General features: G+C 42.6%; 1 protein-coding gene across 5 annotated transcripts in view; it reads right to left on the reverse strand.

Moving 5' to 3' along the window:
* JADE1 (jade family PHD finger 1) overlaps nucleotides 1-16,380 on the reverse strand; it is a 66,126-nt gene that overhangs the window by 10,443 nt on the left and 39,303 nt on the right. For 4 of the 5 annotated variants that reach the window (XR_004000593.1, XM_030564099.1, XM_030564101.1 and 1 more), the window contains 4 exons: nucleotides 9,847-10,058; nucleotides 7,840-8,007; nucleotides 6,651-6,767; nucleotides 2,371-2,901 (listed from right to left, as the gene is read on the reverse strand). Coding sequence is in view for 4 of the 5 variants with exons in the window: in XM_030564099.1 (XP_030419959.1) it covers nucleotides 2,371-2,901; nucleotides 6,651-6,767; nucleotides 7,840-8,007; nucleotides 9,847-10,058 (1,028 nt within the window). In the remaining variant the exon portion in view is untranslated. The remainder of the gene's footprint in view (nucleotides 1-2,370; nucleotides 2,902-6,650; nucleotides 6,768-7,839; nucleotides 8,008-9,846; nucleotides 10,059-16,380) is intronic. The other variant, XM_030564102.1, reaches the window with a different exon arrangement.

Below are 16,380 nucleotides of genomic sequence, written 5' to 3' on the forward strand. Positions count from 1 at the left end.
CTCTTGTATAACAAAGGCCACAGAATTTCATCCAGTTACCCCTGTATTGAGTCCCATTTGCAGATGACGGAGAAACTGGCAGAGTTGTAAATAATGAAGAAGACAAGTCACCTATGCAGAGCTAGTTTACTTGGTAAGCTGGGTGAAGCTGGGTGAGCAAGTTAAGCAAGGTCACGCATCTAGGAACAAAGAGCATAGATCACATGTACAGTATGAGAGACCATATCCTGAAAAGTGCTAATTCTGAAAAGGCCTTTGGAGTCAGACTAGAAGATAATCAACTGAACATGAGCTACCAATCCAAGCCAGGGTTAAAAGGGCTAATGTAACCTTTGGATGTATAAACAGGAATGTCAAGTTGGAGGCAAGAGGCACTATTACTTGCGTGACCAGTGCTGGAATAATGTGTCCAGACTTTTAAAAGAATATTGTAAATCTGGAGAGGGTGCAAAATATGACACAAGAATAACTTGTGACGTCTGGAGAACACACAGACTTAAGTTCAACTTATTTAGCTCTTCAAAGAGAAGGTTAAGAGGAGACTTGAACACCTTTATGTGCCTATGGAGACAGAAGATTTCTGATACTACAAAATGCATAAGAGACATTGACTGGAAATTGAAGCTAGAAAAATTCTAACTGAAATAAGGTATAAATGTTTACTAATAAGAGTAATTAGCCTTGAAACAGTTTTATGAATGGATGGGGTAGATTTCATCACCTGAACTCTTTAAATCAAGACTGGATATCTTTCTAAAACGTATGCTCTAGTTCAACCACAAGGTTTTTTTGACCTGATAAAGGAACTGATGGGTCAGGTCGTATGGCCTGTGTTATGCAGGAGGCCATACTATATAACAGAGGTGGGCAAACTACGGCCCACGGGCCTGTTCTCTGCAGTCCCTGAGCTCCTGGCCCAGGAGGCTAGCCCTCGGGCCCTCCCCTGCTGTTCCCCCTCCCTCGCAGCCTCAGCTCACTGCACCGCCGGCAGAAGGGGTGGTTGGATGGGGCAGGGGTCCCGGGGGGAGCAGTCAGGAAGGAGAGGGGAGGTTGGATGCGGTGGCAGGGGAGCAGTTAGGGGTGAGGGGGTCCGGGAGCAGTCAGGGAGCAGGTGGGGGGAGTGGATGGGGCAGCGGCTTGGGGGGGCTGGATGAGGCAGGAGTCCTGGGGTCCGTCAGGAGCAAGAAGCAGGGGGGATTGGATGCAGGCGGGGGCTGGGCCATGCCTGCCTGTTTGGGGAGGCACAGCCTCCCCTAACCACCCCTCCACACAATTTTTGAAACCCCATGTGGCCCTCTGGCCAAAAAGTTTGCCCGCCCCTGCTATATAATCATAATAGTCCCTCTGGCCTTAAAAAAAAAATCTCTCTCTTTGCCAGTTAATCTAAGAGCAAAGGTTCAGTTTCAGATCCTGTTAAGGCACATGTACTAAGGATAAAACACCAAGCTGATACCATTCAATTATACTTTTTAACATTCAAAACCCAACCCAATGGCATGCCACTGTCTCCTCAAAATATTATGCACATATTTCTGGTGAAATGCTGACATCACATTGTTCTATTAGCAAAGTAAAAATAAGCCAGCTCCACATCAAAGACACAAGGAAAGACTGTGATTTGGTGTTTTGTTTGTTTGAAAAAATGTGCATCAGCAGCAGGTGTTACCAGAAGAAAGTATGACAAACTAACTACTTGTGATACTGAAAACATATTACCCAGAGGTGGCTGCAATAGAGCCCAAAACGTCACCAAAACTGACGTTCAGTCCACAAAGCGTTACATCTACGTAGCAGCTGGGAGCAAGCCTCCCAGCCCAAGTAGATAGACTTGTGAGGTAGTGTGCTAAAAAGAGCAGTGTGGATGTTGTGGCACTAGTGGAGACAAGGGCTAGCCACCTGAGCTCAGACCCAGAGTCACATGGGCTTGAAAGCCTGAGCTGACACCCAAGCCACAACATCCACGCTGCTATTTTTTAGCATGCTACATCAAGCTGAGCTAGTGAGAGTCTATCTACCTGTGCTCTGAGGCTCACTCCCAGCTATAGTGCAGACATGGAATTTTAGGATTAGAAGGGATTGCAAGGGTCATCTAGTCTAACATATCCAAAGCTGTTTAGATTGAAACTGGGCACTAACTGCCAGGACCTGTCACCTCTGCAGGCTGACACACTCTGTTCAAAAGATAGCTGCAACTTTTTGTGCTCTAAACAAATGCAGTGCAATCTTCACAGCCCTGGGTTAGAACAAAATTTGGTTGCCCACGTTCTATGGCAATAACCAAGGGAATATATTATCACTGATTTAGGCTGTGAACTCAGCTAACCAAACACAGCACTTTCGCCTCACAAGCATAAGCTTGCATTGGTTTACCCTCTCCAAATCCTGCCGGAGGTGCGTGAAGAGCTGCAGTCTCCTGAACAAAACATCCTGCTCCCGCTTGGCCAGATTGTCCTCTTCATCTTTCTTTGGGGTGATCAAGGGTTTGTTGAAATTGCCTTTCCTCTTGAGCTTCCAGTACTGGTACAGGAACTCCACCAGCTCTTCCGGCAGCCGCAGGGCCTTGGTCACTTCCAAGACATTGACAAATGTATAGAACTCGTCTTCCAGCTGCTGGAGCTTCTGCTTGCGGACACTGACCCTGTGGGCCTCCTCCTGGTTTTGATCAAGGCTGTGGAAGGGCTCTATATCGGCACAAGGGGAGCTGTCCTGTGTCCCATTCTCATTCTCCTGGCTGGTGTTTTCACAGAGGTTTTCGTCATCCAGTTTTTTGGTGGAACTGTGCTTGGGGCAGTATGACTTGAACTTGACCTCGTCGTTCTCCGCCAGGATGGTCTTCATCTCCAAGCCACGGTCAAATGCGCATGTGACATGAAAAGCTGTTCGGCAGTTTTTCACTGAGCACTGCAGAAAAATTTTTAAAAAACAAACGTTTTAAATAAAAAGTCTCACACTATGCACAAAATACCTGCACAGCCATGACTCCTTTGAGATCAATGCTTACACCAGTGCAACTGCAGTACAATACACCACAGTACTGGGTTTTGCATATAAGCTAAGTACTTTCTCACTATTAGGTTTGCAATTTAATGCTGTCAGGTCAAGCAACAATGTAGTGGTCTAGCAGACATGAGCGATTAACTTCTCCATAGGCTTATCATACAATTCAATATGAGCAACTCCACAAAAGGAGGTTTCTTATGATCACTGGAGCCAGTCACTTAAAGCAATATCATGACAGGCAAAATGATCCCCTTTGGCTGTGCTAGCACTCCAGAGAGGAAATACCCTGTGGCTCCCAGCCAGTCTGATACTTCAGTTAAAATCTCTCACAGCACTTGGAACTGGCCACTTTTGCAAATTAATGAGAAAATGAACAAGTGCTACTTAAAAAGCAAGGGCCGGGTGGGATTTTTTCTTTTATCATCAATTTAGCATATGTCATCTCCGAAGCTCTCTCCTATCTCCCACTGAATGCAGCCACCACAGAGCTAAACTGCTTTAAGCACTTGATTTTAACTGTAACTTTCTTTTGCAAAGTGAAAAATAAAAAATTTTAAAATCCCCCCTTGACTTGGACCCTTGTCCCCAACACAGAGAAATAAAAGTGGAAAGGACTGTCACAGACATTAACTATGACAGGACTAAACTATACTTAACTCAAGTGATCTAACCTTAAAGAGAAATACACTGCAGCAGGATATTTATACAGTGCTTTGTAACAAAGCCAAGTATCTGTCTCCTCTGGGTTTTCCTCCCCAGGTTGACTCAGCAGCCAGATGTCAGATAAATGTATACTACAGAGTTTAAACTGCAGAGGTTTCAGATAAATGTTCTTTAATAAAATCAATACTTAGAAGGGATAGGAAAAATGCTGAAACCCTCTTTGCCCTTTTGCCTCCTCCAAATAAATGCTTTGTGGACAAACAGAGCAACAGCAGCACAGTTGGATATTAAACAACATAAAAGAAGTGCTTTTAGCAGCAAATTCCATGCTACTATGATTTCTTAATAATTTGCTTGTATCAAAAGTAAAGTTCTGTTGAGTAGAGAGGAAAGCTTGTCTTATCTGAAGGAAATCTGAACTGGGAAGAAAATGCAGTCTTGCTTTTCCCAGCTTGCAGCAACTGCTTTCTGCCCATCCCTATGCACACATCAAGCAGCTTGCTTTTTAAATTAGTGTGAACATCTCATAATATAAAACGTATCTGGAGAAACTGCCTCTTCTCCCTCCACTCATTCAGTTGATTACCTTTTTTATTACACACTTCATAAATTCTGTGTTTTTCCTGCTATCTACAAGTTTGACAGCACAAATTTTAAGTTTTTGGAGGCCATGAGAATACTCTCGCATTCATGTTTCTTGTATCACAAGGCCCCCCTAATACTCTTTGATGATGTCACAGAAAAATGGAACCAAAAGTATTTCTCCAAATGATTTTTTTAAATGTATGACTGTCTAAAGTGGCAACTATACAGCATACATATCATCCCATTCTGTTATTTAAGAAGACAGAGGTTTTCAGAGCAAGAACATAAAAAAAACACACCAAAAAAAAAATCTGTATTCAGTATGAAACTGCAGAGTTACCTCAAACAAGTATTGGGGGACAAAATAATCTGATCTCTCCATTATGTTCAAGTTTCCAAGAGGCAGAGGACAGGACTGTTTTATTTATTAAACTACAGTGGACAGATTAACTTTCTTTACTTTGTATGTATATTATTTCATACCTTAATTGAAGTGGAAACAGCAAACAACGCTTCTGACAGAAGGAAAGGTTTCACTGGAACCTCTGCTGAACAACTATTTTTCCCAGTATATGCCATCAATGGCTCAATGAAAAAGGAACAAGGAAGAGAGTGGGATGATCCAGTGATCTAAACTCAGAACTCTGAGCTTTACTTTTCATTTCAAAGCACTTTGCTATGTACTTTTTTTTTTTAATTATTAGATAGCACAACTCTGCCTACAATTAGGTCATCTAGCCTTACTTTCCCCAGCAAAAGCAGGACACTACATGCTCTAAAATGCATTCAAACGCACCTGTGGTCCTTCTCACAGTGATACCAATAGAACTAAGATTCAGATCTAAGCAATATGTAATGTAGATCTCCACATATTCTAAAACTGCTTTCAGAGATAACACCCCTTAACATAACATCTACATATTGTCTTGTATCCTGAAGGATCTCAAAGTGCTTTATAAATTTCACAAGCTGATGTAATCTATACAGAAGGAACCTTTTCATTCACTTCTGAAATGCAGATAACTGTGCGGCAGATCAATACTGTTTAACATCATAGTGCAACACCACAGAACATTTTACAATAAGTGAAGAATCCATATCCCATTGAAATTTTAGAGAGAAATTAATTAGAAAATATATGACCCATATTGGAATTTTGCCAAAAATGCGAACTGGTGATAGGAAGCAAGATATCGGTGTTCTTGCTTTAGTGCTGGATACACAGCAAAAGATTAATTCTTTACTGTACATAGAGATAGTTATTTCCTTGAACTCGCTGGGCCTGATTCTCCCATTGCCTTGCACCTTGTGCAGTCATTTACACCTGTGCTAAGTGAGAATAAACATCAAAATGTGAGTGTTTGACAGCTACATTACAGATGTGTAAATGATTCTGTAAGATGCAAGGCAGTGGGAAAATCAAGGCCAGAAGCTTTGATTCTAGAGAATACAAAATATCTACAAAGTCAGCCACCCCCTAAACCTGCCAGATTTGTGGCTGTTCATCACCAGCTGAAGAAGGGCCTTGTATTTCCTCTGCTTGTGGCTCATGGTTCATTTGCATTTTGTAGCAGATTCTAAGCATGCAAACTGTTCCTTTCCTACTTACTCTGGAGCTCAATGGCAGAAATTCTCATAACTGAACTAAAAAGACCAACAAATGAGAACATCTGATTATTTATCAAATCAAAAAGACTACGATAGTATAACTCCTTCCTTACCAACAACAGCAGACATGACCAATTCACTTTAATCCCTGGTACACATATAGACCAAAATGTTTCAAGTTGGGTGGTATCTAAAGTTAGGGGCCTAAATCCATATTTAGTCACCTGATTCACTGCCTTATCATGAAGAGTGCTGAGCATTCACATTCTAATTGACTTCAGTGTTAGCTGCAAGTGTTCACCATCTCTGAAAATCAAGCAGCTCATCAGAGGGAAGATGTTCAAGAGGAACTGGGAGTCTAACTTCTCTTTGAGCCTTTGACGATCATCTTGAACGTACATGCAAGTAAATTTTAGCACACCGTTTTTGGCATCCAAGTTTAAATATTTTGGCCACAGAAAATTACTCACTTTTGCAAAATAACAAGCAAATGAACAAGTGCTATTTAAAAAGCAAGGAGAATGCACCACAAAATGTATTTTGTTCATTTAACAAGTATGGTCATTCAAGTTTTATTATTTAAAGTTCAGTGTTCTGATAAACACACCTAAGTATATTTTGTAAAAGTTAGGAATCCTTAAAACTATAATCTCCCTACATTACCTGCTATTAAAACTGCTGAGATGTGGGAAGAGACCAACATTTTTCTGTGCAAACTATGGGAAGGGAATCAGGGAGGTTCTATAGAATGCACATTTCCATCTATAACAAACACACTGATGTTAGTTTATTACCTGTATGGATGCCCCAATCTTCTCATTGCAAAGGCTGCATACTAATGCCCATCTACTGCTGGGAATGTGAGAGACCTTGGTTATGGGCTCCATCTTTTCTGGGCTGCCAATACTCACCTAAGCATCAGAATGAAAAACATACAGTGAAAGATAAGCAGAAGGGGTGGGAACCAAGAACATATTTAGGTGCCTAAACCCCAGACTTAGGCACCTAAGTCCCAGCTTTGGCTCCACTGCAATCCACAGAACTGCCACTGAACCATGCAGCACCTAAACTCACTCAGCACCCAAGTTTTACAGGGTAAGAGTTCCCGTATTTATGCCTCTGAGCATGCAGAGTGCTGCCTTGCTCTAGGCGTCTGGATGCCTATCTCGCGCCGAAGCCGCAAAGTGATCCACGAACCAGAGGAAGAGAGGCATTTGCATGTAGGGCCCAATCCGGTAAGCATGCTTAGCATACACTCCTCATCTCCCACTGGCTAGCTTAGGTGTCTCCCCACCTAGCATGTTGGCTTCTATGGATCCCCATTCATTGTACAGGGAGACTAGGCACCTATGGGCACGCTTTGTGGATCACATTGTAATACTTATGTCCCTTTGTAGGTCCCACCCCGAGCATGAGGAATCTGTTTCATTGCTTGGTAATGAGCCAATTTAATATGTTCCAAGTTTTTCAGTTACAAAGAGAGAAAAATCTAGTTTCAAAACTTCTTCCCTGTTAAAAAATGAAACAGCTTTGATGCAAATCCCATCAATTTAAGTGATTTTAAAGGATGAACATTCTGAATGCCAGAACTCTCAAGAATTACCAGTTTATCCAAATACTCGCTTACCCAGGTTCTGAGTTTCCATCTACAAACAGTGCTTACTTTGTGTTCTCACTAAATTAGCTTTCCCAGCAGTTGTCCTTTTTTTAGACCTATGAGCCATTTGTATTGTAGTTCACTGAGCTAATGTAATTACCTTTTTCTTATAGATCATGTATTATCCTGTCAGACTCTGTGTCCTCTATGTTTAATTGAAAATGAATGTTTCCCTGTTTTTATTTTTTTCTACTCCCTAACAACAAATGCTGCATGGATGTTAAAATCTGATATCTGTTGCTATAATGGTTGTTATGAGCAGATTTGTCCTTTGCCAAGATTGCTCTGAATCTGAATATAGGTACATCAGTTGGATCAACACCCACCTCTGGAATCCAGAGTGCACAGCTAACATGGACCCACTTCGTCCCACTACGAGTTGGCTTCATAGCTCCACCTTTCTTGGGACACAATAAACACTTTGGCTGAACACCAAGCGCACAGGTCCGGCAAAGCCAACTGCCTTCTGGCACCTTTAAAATTCCGTAACATGCCTGTACTCGTGTTTATAAAGGAGGGGAAGAAAAAGGAAATAACAGCATGTTCCTGTTAGTATTAACTGATTTACATTTAGCTTTTTGCTAACCTCAAAACCCTTTATGGGACTGCATGCTATATAATAATATTAGCTTACGTTTATGTTGCCAATTTTGTTCTGAAGGATCGCAAGGTACTTTTACAAATGTAGCAACTCCATATACACATTATACACAGATACTTTTCCCACCACTGAAAGGGAGCCACCTCCAGCTGTTTAACAATGCAAACAACACTACGCAACAGTTTAGGACAGGAAGTGAAGAATATATTAACCAACTTAAACAGAAAGGGAAATTTAGATAGCTGTGTGAGTGATTAGATATCTGAGCTGGACGTTGGCCAGGACAGTGGAGCTATTAAGTCCCATGAGATCTTTAAAGACCACAAATGATAGGACAATAGTTTTGCATCTCACCTGAAAAATGAGATGACATGAAAGATGTCCCCAAGGCATAGTTCAATTCTTACTCATTGGGTAAAGTGACATCTATTGAATGATTAACATCATGTCCTATAGTAGACTGGCAGTGTCTATGGAGACCTACAACCAAACTATTGCCAGTTCTGACCCTTTCTAGCTTGTAAGATTTGATGTGATCACAGTTCAAGACAGAATGGCTACAGATTTATCAATGTGCCAATTTTAAACTCTTAGACCATAGTGCCACACTCAAAGATACATTTCCCCACCATACATGCAAATACATTTATGTAACTTTAGCCCGAGGAGCAAGAAAAATAAATGTTCCTTGCTTATCAAACATCACAGCTGCCCCACTGCTTAATGACAAAGCAAACATTTTAAGGGATAGAGAGAAAGAAGATCCACAGCAAGGTCTCTTTCACAATGGAGCAGTCAAGGAAGCAGATGTGTTACAAACATATCTGTTCCTTCTTCCATGCAAACAAAGAAAGGCTTGTTTACTTTCCACAGAAAGACATGTCATGCTGTCTTGTCCCCAGAATAATCTAGTTGTTCGGGCACTTCTCTAGCATGTGAGAGATGCAGGGTCAAATCCCTGGTCTGCTTCATTCAGAGTCACCCCAACATGGAACAAACCAACTGTTAATAAGAAGCTTGATAACAAATTAAGTTTAAACTACTATATAAATCCTCCCTGGTTTCCTACTGGTTGGATGGAGGTCATCATTTTTCAGACTTCCTCTTCCTTTCAGTCAAATTTATTGGTATTGCAAATATACTGCCAAAGAAGAGGACTTCGGGGCATCACATGGCTTGTGTGCGGAAACTGAGGGACCAAACCAAAAAATTGCAGACAAATCTGTGGAACAAAACCAACTGGACCAAATTCATTGGGAATGCAGATGGTAGTGTTAGTGTAAACTAGTGTAATGGACAAACTTAGTAGCAAAAAGGGCATGATTATAGCAACAAAAGCAACCAGCTAGAGGGTACAAGATGCTGTTAGATAAAGCAACACCACCCCCATTTTAATCTTATATCTTCTTACAACCTACAATTGGTTGTTTTTTCCTGCTACACTCCCCCCTTTTGCCCTCTCAGCATGTAATGTAGTAAATGTACACATTTACTAATGTATAACCTACATTTACATCACTTGTGAGTTTGTCCCATGGGTCAATTTCACTACTGGTGTAACTCAGTTAAAATCAACGAGTTACACTAGAGAGGAATCTGGCCTGTTATGTTTAAACTTGTCTTTAACAGTAATAGTTCTGAGATATTTCTGTAACCACCCATCGCCTGCCTTTAGCACCAGCATGTAAATTTCCCAAAAGGCCACTCCCACCTCTACATCTGGATGCTATACCTGGTGTACACAGATATTGCATTTGTCACAAAACACCATTTCGTTGCCATCCTCCCCATCTGGGGACTGGCAAACATCGCAGACAACGTCCTCATCATACTCGATCCCCAGCCCTTCTTCAGTCTCAATAGCATGGTTCATACTGTCATAGCATCGCTGTTCAAATTCCTCCATGACTCTCTCCATCGTGTACTCATCCAGTTCAGGCATTCCTGGGAAATTAATCCAACACAATGGATTGTTTTTAAAATGGTAACAACATCTGGAGCCCCAGTTCCTTCCAGCAATGTATCAAAGGCTGAGTTTTTCCTCCCAGGTTGAGCCATAAGCTGCAAATGGCACAACGTGCCAGCCCACCTCTAGTGTAGAGGATTAATTTATGGCTATAGGGTTGCCATGGCAAACGTTAGAGAGTAAGTGTAGAGTAGTTATGGCAAAAATGTCAAAAACCCGAGATCTGTGTTGAAATAATGGACATTTTCTCATTTCAATCAGTATTTGAAACCCTCAAAGTTTTCACAAGCAAGTCCCACCTCTCTGGGTTGTGTCTGTTGATCTCACTCTCCTTCCTTCTCATACAACACTATCTACAGTTGCTTGTTTCAACTTTGTGACCTCAGTCGTTTTAGGAAAAGGTGACTCTTTTGAGAGTGATTCTAGGATCAAAGCACTCCCCAACTGAGCAACAAACTGTCCATCAAAATGATGATAATACAGTCCAATGTAAAATCTATCAGGTACATTTTGATGTGTTTCAATCAGCAACCCAGATAAGGCAATCCTTTATTTGATGTAGTGCATTTTCACAGCACCTGGTATAGTCAGATCCTGATCTTGGCTAGGACCTATTGTAGTACCTAGAAATAAATAATTATTCAAATATATGGGGAACCCAGTTGTACGAGATACAATATCTAATTGTGGGACTTGTCCATTTTAATCACAGTGCTTGGAGGGTAGGGATAGGATACAGAGGGACCTAGACAAATTAGAGGACTGGACCAAAAGAAAAATGATGAGGTTCAACAAGGACAACTGCAGAGTCCTGCACTTAGGACGGAAGAATCCCATGCACTGCTACAGACTAGGGACCGAATGGCTAGGCAGCAGTTCTGCAGAAAAGGACCTAGGGGTTACAGTGGACAAGAAGCTGGATATGAGTTGACAGTGTACCTTGTTGCCAAGAAGGCTAAGGGCATTTTGGGCTGTATAAGTAGGAGCATTGCCAGCAGACTGAGGGTCGTGATCATTCCCCTCTATTCAGCATTGGTGAGGCCTCATCTGGAATAGTGTGTCCAATTTTGGGCCCTACACTACAAGAAGGATGTGGGAAAATTGGAAAGAGTCCAGCAGAGGGCAACAAAAATGATTAGGGGGCTGGAGGACAAGACTTATGAGGAGAGGCTGAGGGAACTGGGATTGTTTAGTCTGCACAAGAGATGAATGAGGAGCAATTTGATAGAGGGTTCCAAAGAGGATGGATCTAGATTGTTCTCAGTGGTACCAGATGACAGAACAAGGAGTAATGGTCTCAAGTTGCAATGGGGGAGATTTAGGTTGGATGTAAGGAAAAACTTTTTCACTAGAAAGGTGGTGAAGCATTGGAATGGGTTAGCTAGGGAGGTGGTGGAATCTCCTTCCTTAGAGGTTTTTAAGGCCAGGCTTGACAAAGCCCTGGCTGGGATGATTTAGTTGGGGATTGGTCCTGTGGTTGGAGTAGATGACCGCCTGAGGTCCCTTCCAACCCTGATATTCTATGATTACACCCAGACACCACCACAGTGATCATCACCTAAATCACAGTAGTAGTAGTAATAAAATTGGACCCATAATGTTAAATGTTCATTACTGACCTGAAAAAACCTGCAATAAACTCAGCTAGAAAGGTACCAAATGAAGTCCGGCTTTCTATCTGGATACAACTACCTGACAAAGTATCCCATTTCTCAACTTTTAATAGCCCTACAAGAACCAATAAAGCTTCAGAACTGGTGTTGCAGCAAGCCCTATACAACCCCTTTCACACAGGGTACGCTATACTACAGGATTATTCCGATTTTACATAAACCGGTTTTGTAAAATAGATTGTATAAAGTCGAGTGCACGCAGCCACACAAAGCACAATAATTCGGTGGCGTGTATCCATGTACCGAGGCTAGCGTCGATTTCTGGAGTGTTGCACTGTGGGTAGCTATCCTGTAGCTATCCCATATTTCCCGCAGTCGCCCCCGCCCATTGGAATTCTGGGTTGAGATCCCAATGCCTGATGGGGCAAGAACAGTGTAGCGGGGGATTCTGGGTAAATGTCGTCACTCATTCCTTCCTCCGTGAAAGCAACAGCAGACAATCACTTCGTGCCCTTTTTCCCTAGATTGCACTGGCAGACGCCATAGCATGGCAACCATGGAGCCCGTTTTGCCTTTTGTCACTGTCACCGTATGTGTACTGGATACCGCTGACAGAGGTGGTACTGCAGTGCTACACGGCAGCATTCATTTGCCTTTGCAAGGTAGCAGAGACGGTTACCAGTCGTTCTGTACCGTCTGCTGTGCCACTGTAAATTGGCGATGAGATGACGGTTATCAGTCGTTCTGTACCGTCTGCTGCTGTCATGGGTGCTCCTGGCTGACCTTCGCTGAGGTCGGGGCGCAAAGATGAAAATGGGAATGACCCCCCGGGTCATTCCCTCCTTTATGTTGTATCTAAAAATAGAGTCAGGACTGCCTAGACTATGGGGCAAGTGTACTAGAGAACCAGTGTATCAGAGAACTAGAGAGCACAGCCGGTCCGTGTTAGATCCCACAGAAATGATGAGCTGCATGCCATTCTAGGGGGTGCCCCTGCAACAACTCCACCCGTTGCTTCCCTCCTCCCCCAACCCTTCTGGGCTACCGTTGCAGGGTCCCCCCATTTGTGTGATGAAGTAATAAAGAATGCAGGAATAAGAAACACTGACTTTTTAGTGAGATAAAATGAGGGGGAGGCAGCCTCCAGCTGCTACGATAGTCCAGGCAGTACAGAATCTTTTCTTTAGACATGAAAGGGTGGGGGCTCATGGAGTTCAGCCCGCAGTTGCTATGATAAGGACGGTTACCAGCCGTTCTGTACCATCTGCCGGGAATAACCGGAAGTCATTCCTATTTTTACCCAGGCACCTCCGGCCGACCTCACCTGAGGCCAGCCAGGAGCACTCACGGGATGATGACAAGGATGGCTACCAGTCCTACTGCACTGTACCGTCTGAAATCAGGGAAGGGAGACGATGCTGCTGTTCATTGCCCCAGCACCGTGTCTACCAGCAGCATGCAGTAGACATACAGTGACATTGAAAAAAGTCAAGAAACGATTTTTTTTCCCTTTTTTTTTTCCCTCCCTTCCTCCATGAGCGTCCATTTGATTCTTTGGCTTTCTGTTATGCTTGTCACACAGCACTGTGCTGTGGACTCTGTATCATAGCCTGGAGATTTTTTTCAAATGCTTTAGCATTTCATCTTCTGGAACAGAGCTCTGATAGAACAGATTTGTCTCCCCATACAGCGATCAGATCCAGTATCTCCCGTACGATCCATGCTGGAGCTCTTTTTGGATTTGGGACTGCATCGCCACCCATGCTGATCAGAGCTCCATGCTGGGCAAACAGGAAATGCAATTCAAAAGTTTGTGGGGCTTTTCCTGTCTACCTGGCCAGTGCATCCAAGTTCAGATTGCTTTCCAGAGCGGTCACAGTGGTGCACTGTGGGATACCGCCTGGAGGCCAATACCATCGATTTGCGGCCACACTAACCTTAATCCGATATAATACCAATTTCAGCGCTACTCCTCTCGTCGGGGAGGAGTACAGAAACTGGTTTAAAGAGCCCTTTATATCGATATAAAGGGCCTCGTTGTGTGGACGTGCAGCGTTAAATCGGTTTAACGCTGCTAAAATCTGTATAAACGTGTAGTGTAGACCAGGCTACAGTCACCTGTATGTCTGAAAAAGAAGTATTACTTCAAAGCAAGCTCTCTCCTCCACCAAGGCCAATTTACCTCCGACACTTCCAAGCTGAGAGCCTTATGGAAGTTTGCAAAAGGGCACAGGCTTTGAAAAACAAAGATCCTTTGGTTTTAATCCTGCTCCCAATAATTACTGTTTACTATGCCATACTGAAGATAGAAAACTCTTGACGTGTATTATAAGGGCAAATCCTGTCCTTCGCTCTCAGAGCAACTAATTCACATGGGTTCTGAGGAATTCCACAGGAAGATGGAGAAGGAATCCCTCGCTCCCTCAAATCACAGAGCTGGAGAAGAAACATTCTAATGGGCCTGCCAACTTAAAGGTACCTCCTTCATCATGGGGAAATGGTCTGGAGAATCTGCAGTGCAGTGAATACTCTGCTTTGCTCCAGCCCAGCCCTTACCCTTTTGGCCCCACAGCTGCAGGGCAGCTGAATAAGAAGCATACAAAATTCTGCCCTCCTGTAGTACTTGCACAGTGGAAGAGTACAGAATTTGTCCCTAATGGCAGAGAAGTGTGATTCTGGAAAACAGGTGATAATGGATTGAAAGCTCATGAGTTAGTACAGTAGGTAGTTTGAAAGGAGTTTACAACAGCACTAAGTCCCAGTGCAGTACCCTCTACCACCTTCTAGATTTAGTTATCTGGAATCTGCCTCACAATTGGACTTCACTGTAATTTAATGGCTATAAATTTATAAATGATAATGAGAGTTTTTACCAAAAAGTTTAATATTTTATATCTGGTCTTTTGGAAAAATAATATACATTTTAAATATCAAAAAGAGCACTGCAGAGTGTGTCAGGTCAACCTCTGGAATTCACCACCACAGCAGATCAGGCAAATGCTACAGCTGGAGATTAACAAGTAATTACTCATTTTAATGACCATTAATAATTAATTAATTATTTATTAATAAATAAAATAATTAATTAATAACCATTAATATCTTTTGCTATGCAACATTTCATAAGAGTAATTCAAATGTCATGTTTCAGGCCTTGCATGCACTGCCTGCTGGGGCCAAGAAGGAATTTCTTCCCCACTTTTTACAGAATAACTACATGTGTAAAGGATTATAGCAAACAAACCACTGTGCACTGGCATCTCAGTCACAAAAATCTACCGTAAGAGCATGTTAAGCTAGTAAAACCTATCAAATCATGGCTATCCCTAGACTATATTGCTGTAGCTCACAGGAGATAACCTGAATTTCACCAGCATAAATCAACGCCACTAAAGTTACAATGGTACAAGCAAGAGCTATATCTGTCCCAGAATGTTTAAAGAAATCAGGAGAAGCTGGGAATAATGGGGCGCCAGGCTTCTAAAGACACAGTTCTCTCAACACAGGGAATTATTTTCTCCTAGCATCTGACATGGTTTCCCACAAGTGGGAATTTTCAGTTTACTCTGTTCTGAACTTTCTTCTCCCCTGCCTTCTGATCAGTTTGTACAATGGAATGAGCCTGCAGAGGATGACCCTATGGTGGTCACTGCACCTGCCACTGGCTGCAGGGTAAACCCCATGCCTCCTTCCTCCTTCCCTACAGAGACACCCTATATCACTTCCATGTACATCTGTCCTGTAATTGGTGCTGTGCTAGCCTTCCCTCTGGTTCTCTTCAGGATCAACAGCCCCCTTCTCTCCAGAAAGAGAAGAGGAAAGAGAGAGCTGAAGAGAATGAATGAGTATCTCAGACTGTCTGCTCACTTTTAGTGCTTGTTTAAATAAAGCTGAATATTTTAAAAGCAGCCAGAAGTGTAACCTAAGGCTGACATCACGTAATGCACCTTGTGTATGTAAATACGCCTGACCTGAGATTTGGGTAAAAAAGCCTGAACACGAGACCAGGTCAGAGTTGATAGTTTTGTTGGTTCTGTGTGGGTTTTCTTCAGGATAATTTCTTTTCAAGTTTATAACCAGATGACCCTGGCTTGCCAGGTCCTGTAACTGTTTAGTCAATGGTAAACCCATAAAACTGTAACCATAACCCAAATTAGGGACTTGCCACAGCATAAAACTCAATAGTAGTATCTGTGCTCACCAAAATATCCAAAACTCTTCTAGCTGGCACAATATATTCTCACGTATCTAGACATTGTGGTCAAAATTCTGCGTTGACTTACATCCTGTGTAAACCTAGTAAAATCCATGGTGTGCTCCCACTTTTGGAGCACACATCATAATAAAGAAGTGGTTTGTTCTCTTCCCTTCCCCCACACGCAACCTCTTCTTGGGGGGAACCCTCAGCCCCACAGGACAAATCCCTTTTCCTGTTTGAAAAGCAGGGACACAGTAATAGAGTTTGGGACATTTTCAAAAGGAATCACTGAGCCAATTCTTTGCTGTCTCACTCCCCAAACAGTCTGGCTTCTGTTTTTAAACCTCCCAAACACTTCTGTCTACTACACTGCTTCTGTCCAAATAGAAAAAAATAACTAGCTATAGCTATAGAGGGGCTGAGAGTTTTCTCATTCCATTTTAGGAAAGGGAGGCATGGAAAAGCAAGCAAGCAAAAAAGGATGGATGG

Source organism: Gopherus evgoodei, chromosome 5, assembly GCF_007399415.2.
Source record: "Gopherus evgoodei ecotype Sinaloan lineage chromosome 5, rGopEvg1_v1.p, whole genome shotgun sequence".
Lineage (NCBI taxonomy): Eukaryota > Metazoa > Chordata > Testudines > Testudinidae > Gopherus > Gopherus evgoodei.